Consider the following 23,075-nt stretch of genomic DNA (forward strand, 5'->3'; position numbering starts at 1 on the left):
AAAAATATTTTACATACTGTTTTTATTTTTCAACAATAAATCATAAAATAATAACAGCATTAAACAAAATATAAAAAAAATGCTACACATGTATAGATAATATCATTCATTACCAACAACGATACAATCACTCCACTGCATCTTATCTCCTGTTATCACCAAGCCGTCGTAAAAGAACAACTCTGATGACCATCTATAGCAATAGTTCACACTATACATATATATATTTCTGTGTACAGCTATTAACTATATGCATACGTGTCTGTAGGTTTTTTTTTTTTATTTCTATTTTTACTTCTTTTTATTTTTTATCTTTTTTTTTTTTTTGTCGTTTGTATTTTCTATCTGTTTCTAATTTTATTTTGAAAATGACGATAGGTGTTATTCATCAGAAGGTGTAAAGCTCTCTTTTAGAGAACATTAAAAAATTATTTTCGTTATTCAGTTCTTCATAGAAGGCCGGTCTACGTGGCTATTACTTATTATAAATTACGAGGGTGAATAAGTCTTCAAAGACTTATTCATACAAAATTACCTTGGTTCAAAAAGGCAAGGTAATCGACAACTGCGAAGTTTACCGCTGGCAGCATTTTTGTAATAATTAGTATATTCCTAATTATTTATTTAATTGGGGTAAGTGAAATTTATTCTACAATTTAATTATAAATAAAACGTGGAGGAAAAAAATATTTATTCAACAAATAATAATAATAATAATAATTTGATTACGTTAAAATTAATTTTAGAAATACATATATATTAATTATATATTTTCGCCAATTATATTAGTGCCAACGTGGCACTGATAACGTGATCAGATTTTTTTTTAATCGCGGTTTTACAGTAGAATTTTCAATATTTTTGGTTTTTAACTAAACTAAAAATAATTTCGAATTATATTTTTTATAAATATGTTAATTACTCATGCATTAAAATTTTTGCATTGATTTTTTTCTATAAATATATTAAAATTAATAATAATTTTGAGAAATTTATTTAAGTCATTTCTTGTGTATAGAAATATTTTATTTTTTATATTTTAACACGTCATCAAAGATAAAATAATTTTATCACAAAAAAAAAAAAAAAAAAAAAAAAAATCAACTTGGTCATTAATGACTCGTTCTTTTTCTATTATCATTAGATAACTTTCATTTTTTATATATATTTTTTTAATTTAATGTGACCACTTTGAAAAAAAAAAATTATGTAAATTTGTTTATGTATCGGTGAAATAATTAGCAAAAGTAGTTTATTCGACTTGAAAACAACTATTTTGTTATAAAAAAATTTAACGTTTTAAATGAATTTCAATAGTAATAGTTTAATATTAAATAGTTTCAGTGGCTGTGGGCAAAAGCTGCAAACCAATAAAACCATGATAATTTAAAAAATGACAACAACATTGGACCAAAAAATGACCAACAAACAACTCCAAGTAAGTTATATATTTTCTTTGCTTTTTGTATGTAGTGGGCGGGGCGGACCACACAAGTCCTAAAAATTCCCAGTGGTCAGTGGAGTAAAGATAGATATGACAAAAATTTAAAGGAATTAAAAGAAAAAGCAAGCGGTCTAATCATTCCAATATCAGCAAAAATGAGTTATTAATAATAAATAAGTAGTAACAATAAATCTTAAAAAATTATTGCAAAAAATTCCGGTAATTTATGATATTGAATTGAAAAAAAAAAAAATGATAAAATAGCAAATTTACCAAATGATGATTGAAATTTTTTTTATTATTTATTATTTTTAAAATATTAAAATTTATACAAAAGTATAATAAGCAATGTTTTATTTGTATATGAAATTAAAATTTGAAATTTGCAATAAATGATTTAATTTCTAGTTGATTAACGAGAGTTATAAATCATCTTGAAAGATTGGTATATATTTTTTTTTTGTCAAATGAATCAAATGATTGTTCGTAAATTGTTCTTATTGTTTTAAAAATAGCTACATCAGCAAGTGTTATTTCTCACCAACAAAATGAATTTGATTTAGCAAAATATTATCTAAAAATTTGATCGTGTCAAGTAAATTTTTGTTAGCCAACTCGCATTTGACTTTGTTGTTTTTTTATTGAATTTATTAAATTAGCACAAATTGATGGCAATAATTCATTATCAGCTAAGTCCATCCACTGAATAATTTGACTTGAATAAAAATCATCAGAATATTTAAATTTATCACCAGCTAAATAAAATGTTACTGCATTTGCATTTAATAATTCAACATTATTTCCAGTCAATTTAATTGTACCATCTGTTGTATTTTTGATAATTATTTTTTTAACATCAAATTTAGCAGCAATTTGTTCACGATATTTTTTAAAATTCAATTGTGTATGAACGATTGTAAGTAGTAAGATAATATAATGATTCATTCAAACTTTTGTAGTCAATTTAAGTAGTCTCAACCAATTTGAGTTGACGTGACTGTACCGACAAGGACAAGACCACACCCAATTCGGTTCTCTCCCTGTTGTTTTTTACCAGAGAGAAGACTTCTCTCTGTTTTACAATTTTATAATATTAATTTTTTTGTAATTCAATTTATGTTTCAGAAAATGCCAGCATTATTGCCATACAAAGTTCAATATCTGTGGAGAATGGGACAAATGGATATAAAATCAATAATTTCACTGTACAGACGAAATAGTATGGAATATATTTTTTAAGACAATATAGCCACTATAATATTAAAAATTTTTACATTTTTATAATTTTATTTTTTTGGTGGTACGTAGATAACAGAGATTTAACATTTTTTCCAAAGGGAATATTCAATGGATTAATATCTCTGATTAATAGGTCTAAAACTTTATGATTTAATATTTATTAATAACTTTTTAAATGTGTCAGGTCCAATAGATTTCAAGATATTTGATTTTAAAGAGATTTTACTTAAAAATTTTAATCCATTAAATACCTTATTTGGAAGATCTGTTATGAGTCAATTTCAATAACTTGTCAAAGCTCGAAATTTTAGATATCAGTCATAACTTATGACTGATATCTAAAATTTCGAGCTTTGACAAGTTATTGAAAGTGTTGGGCTCAATGTGACTCAAATCATTTTCACTTAGATTCAAATAAATCGGTGATATTAAACCATTGAATACTCCTTTTGGAAGAGATGTTAAACCTCTGTTAGCCATATTATAATAAAGAATTGAAGAATGATTACAAATATCGGCTGTGTAAAAAACAGAAGATGTATTACAGAAGTATATTTCAAATGTTGATGCTAAAACATAGATGCAATTTAAAAAAAATTAATATTATAAAATTGTAAAAATTTTTTATTATTATAGTGACTAATTAATCAAAAAATATATTCCATACTTTCGTATTTTTTTTGTACAGTGAAATTATTTATTATAACTTATAATAAATAAGTTATAATAAAAAATGTGGATTATATAATATTATTTTAAGAAATATACCTTGTATTAAAAAATATGGTGAATGAGACCTATGTTTTTAATCTCAAAATCTCCAGAAACAAAATTATCAATATTATACACAATCAAAAACTGGAAGGTTTATGTTTACAATCAAACAATCTCAATGAATTAAAGCCTAAAGTTTTTACTAATTTAACTGAGCTTTATTTGCTCAATGTTGAAGATATATATTATATGAAGTAGTATTCATTGTAAGTTTGCTCTTTCATATTTTTTAAAATTAATTTTTTATCATCATCTGTCTTTTTATCTTCAACATTGAGCAAACAAAGCTCAGTTAAATTAGTAAAAATTATATTATATAAATATTATATAAATATTATATTATTAAAAATGAACAGTGTTTTTTATTTTAATAATTATGAATTATTAACAATTCAATTACTTATTCTCTGAATATTTTTGTAATTTAAATAAAATTATGTTCATCTTTGTCATTTGAAAATTATTCAAATAAAATTTATGCTTAGAAGTGCGTACTTAATTAGAAAAAAACAAAAAAAACAAAATGTCGAAATAAGTCAAAATTTAGAAAAAAGATTTATTAATTTAATTATATATTTTGATGTATAATTACCATGTTTGTATCTTGAACTTAATAAATTGACTAAAAGTAATAGCAAAGTATATTTTTCTTATTTTTTTAATTTAAAAAAATGATAATCATTATTCGAATAATCGTTTCTTTTTTTTTTATATCTAACAACATGTTAAACATTTTAATTATTCGAAAAAAGTTTTAATAATAAAATTAAAAAAATTATATACTTTTTTTTCTAACGAGATCAATGAATATATACTATATTTTCACTATCTATTAAATATAAATAAATATTTTTAATAATATAGTCACTTATTAATGCGCATAATTCTTTACATTTATTGAAATTTTATTAAAATTGTGTATATTTGTGCAATATTGGTGTTCATTCAACAAAATAAAACTTATTTTTTGTTAAACAAAAATTATATAAACATTGTAATTTTTTTTTTTTTTATAACAATAATTGATTTTTTAAATTATTTATTGTTAAATAAAGCTAATAGTAACAATAATTTAAGCATTATAAATTTTCAAAATAAATTAGTAAGTATAAAAATTAATGAAAATTATATTTAAGGCATTGATGAATTTATAAAGGCAATTTTATTAATAACGTTTATGAAATTTAATAATTTAATTTTAAATTTATATTAATTACGAAAAATTGCACAATTTTGAATATATAATAAAATTTTACTTTTCATTTATAAACCATTAATTTTGGTGCATGATTTTTGAGACCGGAAGGATGACTTTTCACAAGATAAGACTAAAATAAAGTTAAAAAAAAATAATATAATAATCTTCTCGTTGACTGAAAATATGAGATTAAAAAAAAAATTATCACAACTTCCTCTGGTGATGGGATTTCACGTCAAGGTCACCCTTCCGATGCCTTTTTTTTTTTAATTTCATTCAAATCTTTTTTCTTTTTCAAATCCTATTATTTGCCTTTATTTTTATTTAGTTTATTCTGCATCAATGCATAATACTTTTAAAAATAGAGAGCTCATGATATAACAAATTAATTAATTTCAGATCAATTTAAATAAAATTACATGAAATTATTATTTAAAAAAAATAGCAACAATATAAATTACGTTTTACCCTTTTGTCTTAATAAATTAAAATTATTTTACCTATGTATAATCAACAAATTAAAATTTATATTTAGTCATCTTAATTAATTAAAAATTATAAATTGTTATAAATATTTACATAAACTGGTGCTCTGTATCAACTTTTATAAAAAAAAAAAATTCTAAAATAATCATTTTCCACTAATAAGAATTAAATATTTACAAAAAAAAAAAAGAAAATTATTATTTTTTCTTTTGTTTTTTAAATCCTTTGAGTGTTATTATTTATTTTTTTTATAGGACGGATTTATTGCCAATTGAGCTCTTATTACCTTTTTTTTTTCTGTTAATTATTTTTTAATTTCAATCGAAATATTTAATAATGAAATTCATTGATGAATTTCATGTAAATCATTGCTATCATTATTTAATTTATTTGGTAATGTTAAATCATTGATAATATTACTTTCATCATTGGACAATTTAACTGAGTCATTTACATTATTATCAGTTAGTTTATTATCATCTTTATGATGTTCATGAGTCATTGGTGTCATATTATCATCAACATAATTATTATTTTGAATAGATAAAGGACGTCCAGATGATTTTGATGTTTTATCAATTTCAATATTATTATTTTTACCATTTAAATCATCATTACATGATAACTCTGATGATGATTCAATTGATGATCTTTCAATTGATACTAAATTTGATCCACTATCATCTTTTGATGATTCAGAACTATTATTTATTTCAAAATTTATTGTATTATCATTATCACTATCATCAGATAAATTAATTATTGTTGAATTAATTAATTTATCATTATTTATTGATAAATTAAGCTTTAATTTATTTCTAGTATGACGAAGTTCACCTAATTGTTTTTGTTGTTGATTATCAATTTGTATATTTTCATTATTTAATTGTGTTGTATCTGTACTTGCACCTGGAAAAAATTGACTAACGTATTTACCATTACCAGCATTGAATTGGAATGGACGACTACCACTGCTAACTGAAAATTCTTCATCACCTTTTTAATTGAAAAGAATCATAAATTATTATAATTATTTGGATGAAATTTATTTAGTTATTTTAATTAATTTACCAGTAAAATTTGAGTCATCATAGTCAATTGAATAAACATCAAGTTTTGGCTCATCCATCATTTCTTCCCAATCTGTAATTTATTAAATTTTTATTTTAAATACTCATCAAGACATTATTTGATATGAATTTTTATTTTTTTTACACATACCAGCATATGATGTTGGCTCCCAAGTTGTACCAGCTTGTCCCTGACAATCTGATACTGGTGTTTCTTTTGGATATTCATAGACACAATGATAACGTTGTTTTTTGAACCACACATTTTTTTTTTGATCCTAAAAACACAAAAAATAACATTAAAATAAAGTAAATCTAAATTAAAAAATAATATATTATTTATATAAATTCGTACCAATTCATCCTGTTTGCAATAATCAATAAAAAAATTCTTAAATTTATTTATAAATATTTGTTAAATGACAAAATAAAATAAAAAAAAAAATTTTATAATTAATTATTAATAAATTATGTTAAACTTACTCCTGTTTTTGTGGTTTTTTTTTCAGGTGATCTAAGAGCAGATCTATGTGGAGCAAGTGTTGCATCCCAAGCTGATGGTGTAAATTCTTCTTCTTCATCATCATCATCATCTCCATCATCAGCTGCTTCTTCTTCATCAATTTTTTCTTTGATATCATTCAATTCATTTGTATTTATAATTTCTTTGTTGTCATTTTTATCAATTGCTTTTTCATCATAAGGTTTCCAAACAAATTCACCAGAACTTGAGCTATTTTCTTCATCCTCTTCATCCTCATCATCATCAGTATGTTTATCTGTTGTATTTTCATCCTCATCATCTTCATCATCTTCATCTTGACTATTCCAATCATGATCATTACTAAAACTTGTTGACATAATAACATCCTGTTGATTTGCCAATGGAATTGTAAATTTACCATGCCATTTTGATTCCTCTTCTGGACTTGGTAATGGTACACCACAATTTAAAAATTTATTATCACTCGATAGCTTATATTTAACTCTATTATTTTCAACAATATAATCCATATTTTCATCGTCAGATAAATCACCATTTGTTGTATCACGATCATCATCATCAATTGATAAAAATTTATTTGTTTTAGTATCAATTATAATAACTTCATCATCTGGTAAATTTGATAATTTTGATGCATCTGATAAATCATTTGAATTATCTTTTGATAATAATGCATCAGATGTTACAGTACTTTCACGTTCTTCCATTATTGGACTCAATGGTGTACCATAAATATTATATCTTATTGCAATATCAATATTTTTTCTAAAATCACAATTTTTTGTTTCATCATTATCATCATCCTCATCATCATAATTCCAGGCACTTGTTGGTGTTATATTTTTATTAATTGATGTATTTTTATCATCATCATCATCATGTAATTCTGGTGCTTCAACAATTGACATTTGTGCATGTGGAAGTTTTTCACGTAGCTCATTTCTAATTGCAGCAACAAATTCATCATCCAAATGAAATGATACATATGAATTGTCACTTTTTAAACTTATTGTTGAACTTTCATCATCATCATTATTATTACTATTATTAATTATATTATTTGTACAATTATCAGTATTATTTATTAGTTTATTATTATCTAAAAATTCAGTATCATCAATGTTATTTATTACTTCAATAATTGATTGATTATTATCATCATTATCTGATGATAATTGTGATGATTGAATGTCATTATTATATTCAATATTTGAAGATGATTCTTTTGTTATTAATTGATAATTATTATCTTCATAATTACCACTACATTCAGCATCTAAAATACAATCAAGTTCATAAAGTATTTTTAATTGTTCTTCTTCAGTTGTTGAATTTGATGTTGCTGGTAAACTATTGTATGATAATGATTCAATAATTGTTGTTATTTGATTATCTTCATCTTCACATGATTCTTTATCACGAAAACCACTGTCGGAACTTCTTTCATCATCTGGTGTTGATAAATTTTTACGTTCTTCTTCATCACAAGTTGTTATTCTATTTATTTTTTCTATATCATCATCATCAACAGATACATCACCATCATGTGATTGTGGTGTATCTGGTGTTGTTGCTGTTGTTTTTATTATATTTTTTTCATCATTATTAACAATTAAATTATCATCAAATGTTATTGTTTCAATATCAAAACCAGGTATCTTATTATCAAGTTCATATTCAATTGCATTATTCCAAAGTTCAACATCAACATAATTGCTTTTTATATCATCATTTATATTATTATTATAATTATTAATTTTATTTGGTGTTGATGTAAATTTAATATTAATATTATCTAATTTTTCTTTGGATATTATATCATTATTTATTGGATTACGTAATTTTTTTAATTCATCATTAAATTTTGTTGTATTTAATTTTGTAAAACGTAAATCATCAACACTACCAGTTGTTGTTAATTTTTTTTTACCAATTTTATCATTTATTTGTGATGCCATTGATGATAATTCAACATCTGAATCAGAATCAATATGTGTTAGAATCATTAAATCAGCAACTGATTTTGATTTTTGTTTTACTTTTTCAGTATAAACACCACGTTCAACTCTACCACGCCAACTTTTCAGTTTCTGAACCAGATTCATTTGATAATTGATTATTATTAATTATTAATTCATCTGGTCCAAGTTTAAATATTGCACGTTGTTGATTTGTATTTAATATTGATGACGATGATGTAGATATTTTAATTTCATTATTCATTATATTATCATCATCATCATCATTATATTTACGTAATTCTTTTAAACTTGTACATCTTCCAAGTTCTTTAAAATTATTTCCAAGTATACTCCAACGTTCATCAAAGCTATCATTAATATTATCATGTAAAATTTTCTGTATATCATCAAGTGTTGCACGTTCATTTGGCAAATATTTCCAACATAATTTCATAGCATCAATTAAACATAATAATTTACATGTATTATCATTATTTATAATTAAATTATCATGATATTTATTTAGCAATATCATTTCAATAACTTTTTCATCACATAAATCATCATATGGTCTTTTTCCCCAATTAATAATTTCCCATAATAATATTGAATAACTCCATATATTTGCTTTTTGTGTTATTGAACGTGTGACAATTGTTGTATCTGTACAAATAATACTTTCTGGTGCTGACCAACGTATTGGTAATGCACGATCATCAACAACATAATAATCATTTGGATATTTATCAACACTAATACCATAATCACCAAGTTTAATTGTTAAATTATTTGTAACTAAACAATTTCTTGCTGATAAATCAGTATGTGAAAAATCATTTTTATGCATATAATCAAGTGCAGATGTTATGTCAATTGTCATTTTTAATATAACATTATTATTAATTAAATCATTTGAATTATTATTTTTAATTAAAAAACTTTTTAAATCACCAAATTTACATGATTCAAATATCAAAAGATACGGATCATTTTCAATACAAATACCATATAATGATAATATATTTTTATGTTTTAATTTTAAATATAATAATGATTCATTTAAAAACCATGATTTTTCATTTGTTGATGCTTCTTCAGTTAATATTCTAACAATAATACTTTTTGGATTATTATTAGTTTCATTATTATCAATATTACTTGTTGTTTTTGTAGTTTGTGTACCTTCAACAACTTTGCCAAACCAACCACGACCAATTTCACATAAATATTTTAAACAATCACGTGATACATGAAGATCAGAATCAAGCCATTCATTTATTGTTAATTTTTCATCATATTCAATATTATTATCATCATCATCATGTAATAATATTGGTGGTTTTGGTTTGTTTATTATTTTAATATCATTTACAAAATTATCAACTGATAATGATTTTAATTGTAATTTAGCTTCACTTTCAAATCTTGGTGCTTCAAGTTCAAGTCCACGTTCACTACCAGCTGTACTTCCATTATTAAATTTCTAAAATTAATAATAATATATTAGCTTTTTATAAAAGCATATTACTACTAGACTAATTTTATAATTATTATTTTTCATTAACTATTGATATCTACATTTGTTTTATTTTAACATTATGTTACCTGTTTATCAACTCCATTAGAATTCTATATTTATAATTTATAATAAACACATAAATATATATTTAAAATATAAATTATTAATCATTAATAATAATACATTTATTTACCTCAAAACCTTTTGACAAATTACGTTGTTTTTTACAGCACATACAACCAACAACACAAATTATCAACATCAATAATCCAGCACCAGATGTTACAACATATTGAAATTGATATTGCAACTTTTCAATGTCATCTCTATTTGTTTCTGCATAACAATAAATAAATTTAATTAACAATTAATTCAATAAACTAATAAAATAAAATAATAATTTACCTGTCAATTTTATAGGAAATGTCAAAACAATATTGACACTATCAAATATCCAGTATATCCACCAAAATTTTATAATAAAATACATTTTTCCATTTCCTCAACAACAAATTAAATATATTTTTATTTTTTATATATTAATTTTTTAATTAAATTAATAAACAAATTAACAAAAAAACTTTTATTGTTGTCTATTAAAATACATCAACAGTCATAATTTAGATAAAAAATAAATGAATCATCAAGATAACCAACAACAAGATATATGTATTTATATTAAAAAATAAATGTTGGTAATTGTACAATTTAACTCACACCTTTTTTTAATAATTTTATCAAAGACAATCCTTTATGAATAAACAATTAAATCAAACACATTTGTTGTGTTTTTTTTTTTTCTTTTAATTATCATTGTTAATAATAATAATGATCAACACTGTTATATTATTCAACTTTGATGATTTTATAGAACGTTAATTCAATAGTAATATCAAGTGATGATGACACGACCACGGTTATTATTATTTTTTTTGTTTTTTTTTTTCTCTTATTTTGTCCGTAGGAAATGGAAATAGATGGTGTGTATGTGTGAGAGAGAGAGAAGAGATAATAATGGAAAAACTATTGTGTGTTTTTTGGAGATGGTTTAGAACAACACCATCATTATTATCATCATGATCATCATCATTACCATCACCACCTACACAAAGTGAAGATAAACTCTCTCTTTCTTTTAGATAAATTAACACGCGTAGGAGTTTTTTTTTTTTATTCACCTAAAGAGAAAACAGACTGAAAATTAATTCGAGAGTTTGGAGAGTAATGTTTGATTTATCAATTACTTCAATTGCATGTAGCGGGGGGGTGTTTATATAAGATGGTGGCATATAAACACACACATATTAACATAATAATTTTACATTTTTTTAGGCTTGTAATTTATTTATAATCAACTTATGCTTTTCTAATTTCAAATTTGATGATAAATTGATTGTTTTATATTGTTTTTTTGGTCATATGTTGTAATAAATTTGTTTTAATTAATTTTAAATTAATCTTTTATCAATTTGAAAGTGTAATTACACTTATTTCATTGGTTACAATTTTTTTTCATGACAAAATGGCTGCTATATATTGTTTTAAATGAACGCGCATTGTTTCTGCGCATATCAAGCAGCCATCTTTGTCAAATATAATTGTTTAATTAAAAATATGATTAACAATTAATTATTCATCAAAAAATATAAACAAAGAAATTACTAATTGATCATTTTCTGTAAATGAAAAAAAATTATTATTAATAGTTTATATTCTGGTCGCTTGTCGTCGCAGCTATAGTTTTCCATGAAAATAAAAATAAATAAAATAACCGAATATTTACGATTTTAACCGAACAAAATTATCCTCAGACTTGCCAGCTTCGCCACGTCATATTGAGTGCCGTGTTGTCGATTTATTCTTGTCAATCTTGCAAAGTTATCCTGATAATATTTATTTATTAGCCATATTTCATTGAAATATAATTATATTGTTAAAAATACAATATGAATATATTTCGTTTATCTGGCGATTTATCGCATCTTCTTGCTGTTATTATCTTGGTACTAAAAATATGGACTACACGAAGTTGTGCCGGTAAGTTTTTTTCATATAAAATTCCAGAGTAAATCATTATTATCCATAGCAAATCCATGAGCGTCCTCAGCATGCACCAGGAGGCCATTAGCCTATTAATTATTTGCCAAAAAATCACAACATCCATCAAGCCTTACCCAATTGTTCCATCATAATCAATTTTTTTATTTATCTTTTTTTTTTTTTTGACATAATAATAATATTATTGTTTATTAATTTTAATTGTTTATCAGGTATCAGTGGAAAATCACAAATACTTTTTGCAATTGTCTATGTAACAAGATATCTTGATTTAGTAACGACATTTGTGTCAGTCTACAATACATCAATGAAAGTTATATTTATTGGTGCTTCATTTGCAACAATTTATTTGATGTATTCAAAATTCAAAGCAACATATGATCATAATCATGATTCATTCAGGTAATTAATACTTTAATTATAAAAATAATTATAAATTTCTAATTTAATTTGTATTTACAGAATTGAATTTCTATTGGCACCAACAGTCATATTGGCATTATTGATAAATCAAAAATTTACAGTACTTGAAGTTTTATGGACATTTAGTATTTATCTTGAATCAGTTGCTATTTTACCACAATTATTTATGGTATCTAAAACTGGAGAAGCTGAAAGTATTACAAGTCATTATTTATTTGCACTTGGTTCATACAGAGGATTGTATTTACTTAATTGGATTTATCGTTATTATGCTGAAGATCATTATGAATTAATTGCCATTGTTTCTGGTATTGTACAAACTGTCTTGTACTGTGATTTTTTTTATCTATATATTACCAAAGTACTCAAAGGCAAGAAACTTCAATTACCTGCTTAGCTACATATTTTAATTATTGATAAATATATTATTTTAATAACTTTTTTTCTCTTTTTTATATATCATTTGAAGTAATATTTAAAATTGATAAAACATTGCAAAGAAAATTTAATAAAAAAAAAAAAAAAAGAAAAAGTTATTGTTTAAATTTTTCAATTTGTTTTGGATTTTACAAAGTTTGTCATTTTTATATTTTTTTTAGTAAAAACTTGTTTATTTTTTATTTTTTTTTTTTTCTCTAACATTTAAATTAGATTAATTTTTAATATTAGCGCACAATGCTTAAAAAAAAAATTTCCATAATCATTGATGCCTCGTTAATGTCAACCACGTAAGCGTTTTTTTTTTTTTATCATCCAAAGTAATTCATAAAATAATAATTTGTAAATAACGATAAATTTTTAATGGATTATCATTAAAAAAAAAAAGATAAACAACTTGGTGGTTTTAATTATAGAAAAAAAAAATAACGTAAAAATAGCTCATTGTAAAGTTGAAATCATCAGATCAATTGGGACTCATTAAACTTGACAGCATTGATTTATTATTAACAAAAAAAAAAAATCAACAAATTTCATCAATAAAAAAAGCTCGATTTTAGCTATAAACATTTATACCCAAAAAATAAACAATTTATAAGAAAAAAAAAAAAAATGATAAAAAAGTTTAAAACAAATAATTGAGTGTTATTTTTTGTGTCTGTTTATTATTTATTTTGTTGAATTGAATGAATTATAATTATATTAATAATAAGTGAATTAATTTTAATTAATTGATAAGAATTTATGTTTAATTATTCAGGTGCATCTTGATATGACGTGCCTGGTAAGATCACTCAAATGTACCAACTCATAAATGGTCGTTGATTGACTCCAAACTTTAACAATTCCATTATCAAAACTTGAATCATCAATTTTAACAATAATTGGTACATGAAAATTCTCCAATTGTTCATTATTATTTGTTGTTATTGTTTCAATTGATTCTAGTTTTAATTTATTATTTAAATATTTTAATAGCTTTAGTTTTTCATTAAATTTATCATCATTATCAGGATTTTTTTCAATGCAAATACCAACTTTATATGGTGCTAATTTTGGATTAAATTTTAATTGAAATTTTTCATCATCATCTAGCTTTGTATATGCATCACAAATAAATGATAAACAACCCCAATCAAATGATGTTTCATGTTCAATTATTTGACATTCTGGATATGGTGCTTCAATCTGTTTTAAAACAAAAAATATCAAGTTAAAAATTTAATCGAATCGCTTAAATAATTGTTTAATTACCTTTGAAAAAAATTTACGTGGTTCTTGTTGATAATTAATTGTCTCAACAAGAATTGATCCAAATGGAAAATGTGCTTTAATTTCAACAGAATCAATTGTTGTTTTAATTTTTTTAACTTCAGTTAATTTAAATCTTGATGGTTCTCTTGATAATTTTCTCCACCAAATTTTACGTTCTCTTTGTAATTTATGATATAAATTTTTACCATCAGATGAATCAGTTATTATTGTTACTTTTCCAGTTTTATGAACAAGTGATTTTGTCGGTTCAATAATATCATGATTCCATAAATTTTTTGTTTCTTCAATAACACCAATTCCCAGTGGTTTATTTATTATTCCAAATTTTTTAATGTCATTTAGTGTGTCATTGATATTATCACTTGTTCTTAAATATGTTACATTATATGCTGGCATTGTGATGCATTTATTAAACCATAATTTTTCCATATGACGACATAATAATTCACCATTAAAACCATAAATAAATTTTTTATCTAGCTTTAAAAAACTAGAACCAATGTTGTTTATAATATTTTTAATAATCATTTTTCAAATGGTATATTACCAGGTGGTGCTACAAAATAATTATCTTCACTTAATGTTGTATTTTTTAATATTTTTTTACGATAATTACCATCAGTTATACAGTCATTTCTTAAATGAAGATTTTCATTTTCTAATACACTATATAATGGACTTATTTTTTCATCAATTGTAAAATTTTTTAATTTTTCTGTAAATTTTATTGCTGATTCAAGTCTTTTTATACCAGTTTCGTTTTCGAAACCAACAAGTGATAATTTTTCTAGCTTTTTAATTATATCATTACTTACTTTTATTTCATTCAATTGTTGATTGCTGTTGTCAACAATTTTTTCAGTTGCTAATATTTGTTTGTATCGAATTTGTAAATTTGAATATTTATTTAGTTTTTTTATTAATTGTAAATTATTCTTTGATGCACGTATTAAATCCATTGATGATATTTTATCAATGACGATTGTTTATTATTTATAAACAATTTTATAAACAAATCATTGACAATATTATTATTTTTCTTTTTTAACAATTTCGATGTGTGTTTAACATGAAAATTTTTGAGGTTATGTTTGCTTTATTATATTTTTGTTATTGTTATTATATTGTTGACCAGATGGAAAAGTAGAAAATTACTATGAAACAATAGCTAATTAGAAATTTAATTGAGAAGAAAATTTGAGAAAATTTTTTGATGAATTTAAATGAAAATTTGATGAATTTTTAAAAGAAATTTTAAACTTCTTTTTCGATTTTTCTTTTAGCTTAGAAAAAAAAAAAAGTTTAATAATTTATAATTAATTAATTAACAATCTAAAAAATAAATTGATAAAATATTTATAAACATATTTAAAATAGTTAATAAATAAAATCATATTTTCTTTTTTAAGTTTTTATTTATCATTTTTTTTCTACATCAACTAAGTTTTTTCTATCTCGATTGAGATTTTTTTATTTTAAAATAATTTATATCTATTTATTTTTTTTTTTTGATTTTTAAAATTAGCTCATTGAAACCAAACAGGTGCTAAAAACTAGAACTATCACATGTAAATTAATAATAATTAAAAACTATTAAAAAGAAGAAAAATAAAATCATAAAAATTATAAAAAATAATCTACATCTTTGAGCTCATAACAGAGAGTAGGCAAAGTCTTAAAATTAATTTTTTTTTTTTATTTCTTATCTTGAAGAAGAAGTAGCTTGTATCATTCATTGTTTACCCTTTTTTTTTTTTGTTTTTTTTTGTTTTTTTTAAATCATCAAATAAGAACCATCACCTGGACTTAAATATTAATAGTAAAAATATAAATTATTTCACAGTATTTTCGATGTTTTTTTTTTTGTCAAGAATAAAACTAACAATCGATAAAATAATTGATAAAAATTATCTAATGATAATTATAGAATTTAAAACTAATTTTTACTTAAATTATTTCATTTGTTTAACAAATAATTATCTTTTTAATTTACAGCCTTATTTACATGTAATTATATCAAGAAGAAAATATATTTAATTAATAAATTTTTTTTTCAATTTTTATAATTATTCATGATTATTTTAAAAATCTAAATTCATTAGATAGATATATTTATACTTTGTCATTCTAATTTTTTTTTTCTTTTTTCTTTTTTTTCTTTTTTTTTTTTTTTTTTTTTTTTCGATTATAAATGTTCTACATTTTTTCATGTTTAATTATTATAAAATATTTTTTTTATTTTAAATCTTTTAATTATTTATAAGTGCTTTGATCTTTTGATTTCTAAATATCATAATTTTTAAATTTTTCCATAACTTGACTTTGTCATTTGTAAATATTTTATATATTTTTTTGTCTTTTTTTCATTTTTATATATTTTTTTTTGCTTTTTTTTTGTTAAATTTTTGAGTATTATTTAAATGATATATATATTTATAATTGTTGATTTAAATAAGCAATACACGATTATGTGCAAAATCAACAACAACAATTTTACCATTTGGTGTAAGTGCAATACCAGATGGATTTTCCATAAGCATTGTATCTTCAGGTACAATAGTTCTTTTAATTTCACCAGTTTCATCTAATATTTGTATTCTATTATGACGTGAATCAGAAACAATAATATTACCATCATCATCAACAATAACACCTTGTGGTCTATTAAAAAATTCTTTTTGTGTTGTTGGTACAAGTGTCATTGCTTTAGTACATGCATAATCAACAACAACAATACAATGATTATTAAAATCAGTAACAACAATATCACCATTTGGTCTAAATGCAACACCACGTGGTGAATCAAAATATTTAAATGATGATTGTGTTTCCAAGCCATATTTAGCCATAAATTGTCCATCTTTATTAAATAATTGTATACGATGATTACGTGTATCTGATACAATAATATCACAAGCTTCATTAGCAGCAACATCCCATGGATAATTAAATTGTCCATCTTTAGCTCCTTTTTCACCAAATATTTTTAATACATGTCCATTTAATGTTGTTATTTGAATTCTATGATTATCTTTATCAGCAATTATTAAACGTTCTTTATTATCAACAACAATACCAGCTGGTCTATCAAATTGTCCTGGTGCTGTACCACGATTACCAAATGAACGAATTAATTTTAATTGATCATTATATACTTGTATTCTATTATTTGATCTATCAGCAACAAATATATTTCCATTTCTATCACAGCATACACCCCATGGACGACATAATGTATCAGATGATTCATCACCATAATTACCAATTGATTTTAAATCATTTGCTGTTATACGTTGTGTTTTAACACAAACACTAAATGGACAACCTGGTATTGGTCTACCAGATGGTGGAGATGTCAATCTTTTCTTTTGATCTTGTTGTTGTTGTTGTTGCTGTTGTTGTTGTTGTGGTTGTTGACGTTGATGATGTTGTCGATACTGACGATGCTGTTGAAAATGTTGAAGTTGTTGTTGTTGTTGTTGCTGTTGTTGTTGCTGTTGTAAAAATAATTGTTCTCGTCTTTTTTTTTCTTCAAAAATCAATGATTCAAGCTGTTCCAATTGTTGCAAAAGTATATTTTTTTGTTCTGACAATTGTTGTCTTTGCATATAAGAATTATTAATAGCTGTTGGTGGTGATGATACACGTCCACGTACTGCTCTTCTATCACCAACTGGACCAGGATTATTTGTTTTTACACCACCAAAGCTATCAACTAATTGTAGAAATGAATTTTCTGATGCTACAAATGACAAGTATTCGTCATTATCAGTAAGAAGATTTATACGATTTTGACGTACTTGAAGTACCTATATTATAACATAAAAAATAATATTAGATTATGAATGATATTATTATATTTTAAATAATTTAATTGTATTGATAAATACCTCAGCAGTTGAGATGTCTTCAGTAATAAGAATTTTCATTGTATCAACAGGATTTGATATTGAACTGTCCTTTAAACGGCATAAATTTTCCGAAGCTCTTTGAAGTACATCGTAATTTTTTTGAAGCTCAATTTGACGAGTTTCCAACATATTATGTTTTTGTTGTTCAACTATTTTTATTTCATTTATGAGTTGATTTTGACGTGCATCAAGTGCTGCTTTCATACGATCTATTGATGATATAACATCAGCTTGTGCTGCTAATGATTTTTGCTGAAGATTTTCTTTAGCTTCAGCAGCTGCTTTAATATCTTTACTCAGTACAGTTATACCTTGTTTAGCTTCTTCAATTGTTCCATGTGATTTTTTTATTGCAGCTTCAATAGCATCTATAATTGGCATTGCATTATGAGATCCATGACAATTTAATTCACACTCACAACAAAGTGTTTTACTACATGTTGGACAATAACCATTGTGTGTATTATTATGAATAGTACAATAAAGTTTTGTATTATTTTGTAAATTCAATGGTTTTTGTGATGGATCATTTAAAGGTTCATTGAATTCAGATCCTCCAAAATTATAATCAAAACAAGGTGATATAATACCAATTCTACGCTGACGAACTTGTAATGCTCCTATTGGTATTTCGTTGTTATCAAATTCTTGAGAGTTATTACTACTGTTTGGTGATGTAGTTCCACGTGAACCAAGACTCGAGAAGCTTGTTGATGATCCATGCCATGGCATGCCATTTAAACTCTGTTAATTTAATCAAATAAAACAATAAATTTAACAATCGAAAAAAGAGAAAAAAATTTAATAAAATTAAGAGAAAATAATTGAGACTTTTTGAATTAAAAAATCGAAAATTTTTTTAGTTTTTTTTTTAATTTTATTCATTTTATTGTATCGTCAAAAAAAAAAATTAGTAAATATCAGATTTATCTATTTTAATTAATAAAATTTTTCAAGTTTATTTACCCTGAAAAAATATTTTTAAAAATATTCTACGCAAATGTGCAATAATTGCTATTTTTCGACACTTTTTTTTGATGCGCAAATTTTCATCTGCACATGCGTGTTAGCATAACTAAAAAAAAACGAAAAAAAAATTCCGCAAGAAAGTGATTAATAAAGAGGGACATTGGTAGATTAAAAAATTTCTATTAGAAAATTTATAAAATAAAAATTAACAACGCCACGGAGCTTGATCTTAAAATATTCATTACCAATTAATTTATTACCGAGTAGGCTCACGTGACCCTATCGGGTCTCTTGGCGCATAAAAATCATGATGTCGCGGACCCTCAACTTGAAATACTTATTATTCGGTAAGCTGGCTATAGAATGTTTTACTCTTCATGGTGAAAAAAAATTAAATTGAGACCCTATTGGGGGTCTTTTGATTTTAAATATTTTCACAAACCTCCATTGATGGATTACTGCCTCTCAAAGAATATTCTTGTAGTGTATTTGGAACTGGACGTTCCAATTGTCCTCCATACCCACTAAATGATCGTCGGTGATACATTATCACTAAAATTCTAAAAAAAATAAATTAATAATTAATTAATTAATTATCCGACATGTAATATACAATTAATTTTTTTATTTAATTTCTCCAATTTAATATCAAACTTGTTACATGATTTTTTTTTTTAAATTTAATTATATCAAGTACATTAAATTGCAGCCTAATTAATTATTTTAATTAGAAAATTTATGGGCTTTTTTTTTTCCTTTTTATTTGAAGAAAATAATACTATTCATAATATTGAGTTAATTTTTATTATTTATTAAAAAATTTTAATTTAAAAATTGAGATATTTCAAGTAGAAATTTTGATTAAATTCTATTTTTGTTTGATTTAATTTACGCATATGGAAAATTTGGTAAGCTTATAGTATATTTAAGAATATTTACGACCAGTGAATTAATCAATTTGAAATATTTATCAATATTTCGCTTTTATTATTTTTCATATATTTAAAAGCAGCACTGTAGTATTTTCATACGCGCGTGCGTCTTTGCTGTTATTATTTTATTAACAAAGTGTTTTTTTTTTTTTATAGAATAAAATACCAGAAAGTATTTTAACATAATTGTATTGTGATTAATTGTCATTTTTCATAATTATCACGTGAGTGGTAGAGATAAATATTCAGAAGGAAAAAAAAACAAAGATAACTTTGAATTTATGTTTTTTATTTGTAATAAGTGTTTTGTGTTTTTGAAGTGGGCTGAGTTTAATCAACCCATGACATATTTTGACAGAATCAATCAAATACATAAAATATATTTAAAAAAAAAATAAAATTAATAACTAGTATTTATTTGACAGGATAATTCTTGTCAAATTTAATTTGACAGTTTTTTTTTTTAATATTAATTCTAAGGTGTTTATAAATTATCGATTAAAAATTTTCACTATTATTTTCTCTTTTTTTAGTGTAATTTTTATTTAACTACAATTGGTTTTTTTTTTTTTAACTCAAAAGTGTTTAAAAATATTATAAACAACTTGCCGAGAATAAAAGTATAAAATATTTTTTTATGAAAATGAAATTATTTTAAATTATTGAAAATTAAATTCAATAAAGTAATATTAAGTTGAAAAAAAAATTTGACAACACTCAGTTTTATAAATTTTGAATAAATAGCTAAAATATATTCAAGAAAAAATACCACTTTAAATAATAATAAATAATCTACAAAAAAAAAATTGAGGAATTTAAAAAAAAAAAATATTAAATGATTTATTTTGTAAAAAAATTATTTATTAATTAATTTATAATAATTAAATTATTGTTAATTAAATTTTAAAATTTATTTATATTAATTTATTAATTTACAAATTTATTTTATAAACTGTTTGTTTTTTTTTGCGATACACAACAAGCCGGTCTAAAACGTCATCGCGATCTAATTTTCAACTTTAAAACTAAAAAAAAAATCCCGCCCAAAATAAATCAATTAAAAAAAAAAAAAAACTAATCACAATTTTTAAAACAAATAATAATCTAAAATATATCAAAACTTACCAGTGCTTCAGTCAAAAAAAAAATTGAGTAAATTTACTCAAAACGTAGACACATAAAAAAATTTTAAAAAAAAAATCTCAAAAATGAGTAAATGATTTAAAAATTTAACAAGATAAATTCACGTTAATTTAAAAAAAAAATAAATAAATAAAATCAATCAGTTTATTTATACAATTCTCTATATAATTTCCTATGTTTTTTTTTTTTTTTTTTTTTCAAGAGAGATAATAGGAAGAAGAACCTCCAAGATTGCGAGTCACCCTTGCTTTGCACTGTTTTAACATTCAAGGGATCATACAGAATCCACCAATTCTTCGAGTGTCCTTTTTTTGCTATATTCTCGTTCAAAATATCCCCACTATTTGATAATCATAGTACATTGACCAATAGAAACATTATATTGTGCAAAATTCTCCTCACAAACAGCCCCTACTCTCGCAACATGGTGTCTCTGTCATACTTGAGGTTCTTTATTCTACTACTGGAACCGAGTGGAACCACCCCGAGTATACCCGATAGACTACAATACACCCCCTTCAATAGAAAAAAGAAAAAAAAAAAAAAAATTCGTTGACGTTACCACCTACACTACTACTATCTTCATGTATAAAAAGAAAAAAAAAAAAGGAAAAAAATTTTCCCTTAATTTTCATTTTTAAAAATTGGAAAAAAAAATAAAATAAAATATTAATAATTTTTATAAATAAATAATAATAATTAGTATATAATATTGATTTTATTATTGTTATTTATTAATAATTATTTTTTATATATATTTTTTAAATAAATGTACAAGTTGAATTTCGAAACAGACTCACTTTAATAAGTCAATGCGCTTGCGTTTCGAATCTATGAATGGGAAGGTCTCGTTCAATGTCAGCGCAAGCTTTACCATATTTATATAGATGAAAACTTTTACTTGTGATAGCGTGGGCTTGTACGATTTTATCAAATATATATATATTTTGTTTCATCCCCGGGCTCATTCCACCCTGTTTGACCTTCACCAAGGTTTTATCAATGCGCGAGCGCAACAACCCAGCCATTGCCAACAGCATCATCGTCGTCATCGATGGTCCAGAAATTTTTTAATTCACAATATTATTATTATTCATTTAATGTTTATATTTTTATTATATTTTCAAGTTTTTTATCATTTGCGATGATAAAAACTAATAATAATCAAAAGAAGAAAAATTTTTTTTTTCAAATTATTTTTAATATTATTATTATTAATAATAATAAATGTTTAATTAATAATTATTGATTCAAAATAATATGAAATTTTTATTTAAAATTTTTTTTTGTTATTTTTATAATATTTATTAAATTTATTTCCAAAATATTCATAAATTATTGAATTTTTTATTTTTAATTTAAAAAAAAAATGGATAGTTTTTTAAATTAAAAATAAATAAATAAAGTCATTTATAAATAAATAAATAATTTTTTAAATTTAAAAATAAATTTATTACTTATATTAATAAATTTTCTGTTTATTATTAAATTTTTTTTTTAATCTAAACAACAGGTATTATTATTATAACTCTTTATATATTAAAAATAAAAATAGATTTTACAATAATAAAAATAAAATAATAATAATAAAATAATATAACTTGTACAGGTATTTTATGAATGGACGAGTTGATTTTGTCGGCGCATGACACGTGTTCTCTATTAAATAGTCTAAAGAAAAACCAACGAAAAAAAAAAAAAAGAGCTTAACGATCGATCTCATAATATTT

The 23,075-nt window shown here is 23.0% G+C and overlaps 5 protein-coding genes across 6 annotated transcripts; 1 reads left to right on the forward strand and 4 right to left on the reverse strand.

Annotated features, from left to right (window-relative positions):
• Positions 1–4,832: 4,832 nt before the first annotated feature.
• LOC122849538 (MATH and LRR domain-containing protein PFE0570w-like) lies at positions 4,833–11,428 on the reverse strand. Its single transcript, XM_044148264.1, is given in 8 exon segments — positions 4,833–6,137; positions 6,213–6,284; positions 6,363–6,489; positions 6,695–8,798; positions 8,800–10,160; positions 10,283–10,306; positions 10,390–10,532; positions 10,602–11,428. Coding segments are annotated over 8 exon segments (4,569 nt in total). The 5' UTR covers positions 10,687–11,428; the 3' UTR covers positions 4,833–5,484.
• Positions 11,429–12,008: 580 nt separating this feature from the next.
• Positions 12,009–13,649, forward strand: LOC122849602 (ER lumen protein-retaining receptor-like). Its single transcript, XM_044148370.1, has 3 exons — positions 12,009–12,233; positions 12,467–12,656; positions 12,717–13,649. Exons 1-3 carry the CDS (start codon positions 12,143–12,145, stop codon positions 13,072–13,074), a joined length of 639 nt encoding a protein of 212 aa, XP_044004305.1. The 5' UTR covers positions 12,009–12,142; the 3' UTR covers positions 13,075–13,649.
• On the reverse strand, positions 13,361–14,918 carry LOC122849586 (DNA polymerase subunit gamma-2, mitochondrial-like). The gene is made up of 2 exons (XM_044148351.1): positions 14,370–14,918; positions 13,361–14,303 (listed from the first exon to the last, which is right to left on the reverse strand). Exons 1-2 carry the CDS (start codon positions 14,916–14,918, stop codon positions 13,872–13,874), a joined length of 981 nt encoding a protein of 326 aa, XP_044004286.1. The 3' UTR covers positions 13,361–13,871.
• LOC122849619 (glutamyl-tRNA(Gln) amidotransferase subunit C, mitochondrial-like) lies at positions 14,915–15,442 on the reverse strand. The gene has a single exon (XM_044148389.1). It carries the CDS (start codon positions 15,347–15,349, stop codon positions 14,915–14,917), a length of 435 nt encoding a protein of 144 aa, XP_044004324.1. The 5' UTR covers positions 15,350–15,442.
• A 503-nt stretch (positions 15,443–15,945) lies between these two features.
• LOC122849552 (E3 ubiquitin-protein ligase TRIM71-like) lies at positions 15,946–21,639 on the reverse strand. Of its 2 annotated transcripts, XM_044148292.1 has the most exons (4): positions 21,328–21,639; positions 19,713–19,830; positions 18,281–19,045; positions 15,946–18,199 (listed from the first exon to the last, which is right to left on the reverse strand). In XM_044148292.1, the coding sequence occupies exons 2-4, from the start codon at positions 19,815–19,817 to the stop codon at positions 16,838–16,840; spliced, it is 2,232 nt and encodes a 743-aa protein (XP_044004227.1). In that variant the 5' UTR covers positions 19,818–19,830; positions 21,328–21,639; the 3' UTR covers positions 15,946–16,837. The 2 variants fall into 2 exon arrangements, with proteins under 2 accessions (XP_044004227.1, XP_044004228.1); XM_044148293.1 differs by lacking the exon at positions 21,328–21,639 and having other exon boundaries at positions 19,713–19,901.
• Positions 21,640–23,075: the final 1,436 nt, after the last annotated feature.

Source organism: Aphidius gifuensis, linkage group LG2 (genome assembly GCF_014905175.1).
Source record: "Aphidius gifuensis isolate YNYX2018 linkage group LG2, ASM1490517v1, whole genome shotgun sequence".
NCBI lineage: Eukaryota > Metazoa > Arthropoda > Insecta > Hymenoptera > Braconidae > Aphidius > Aphidius gifuensis.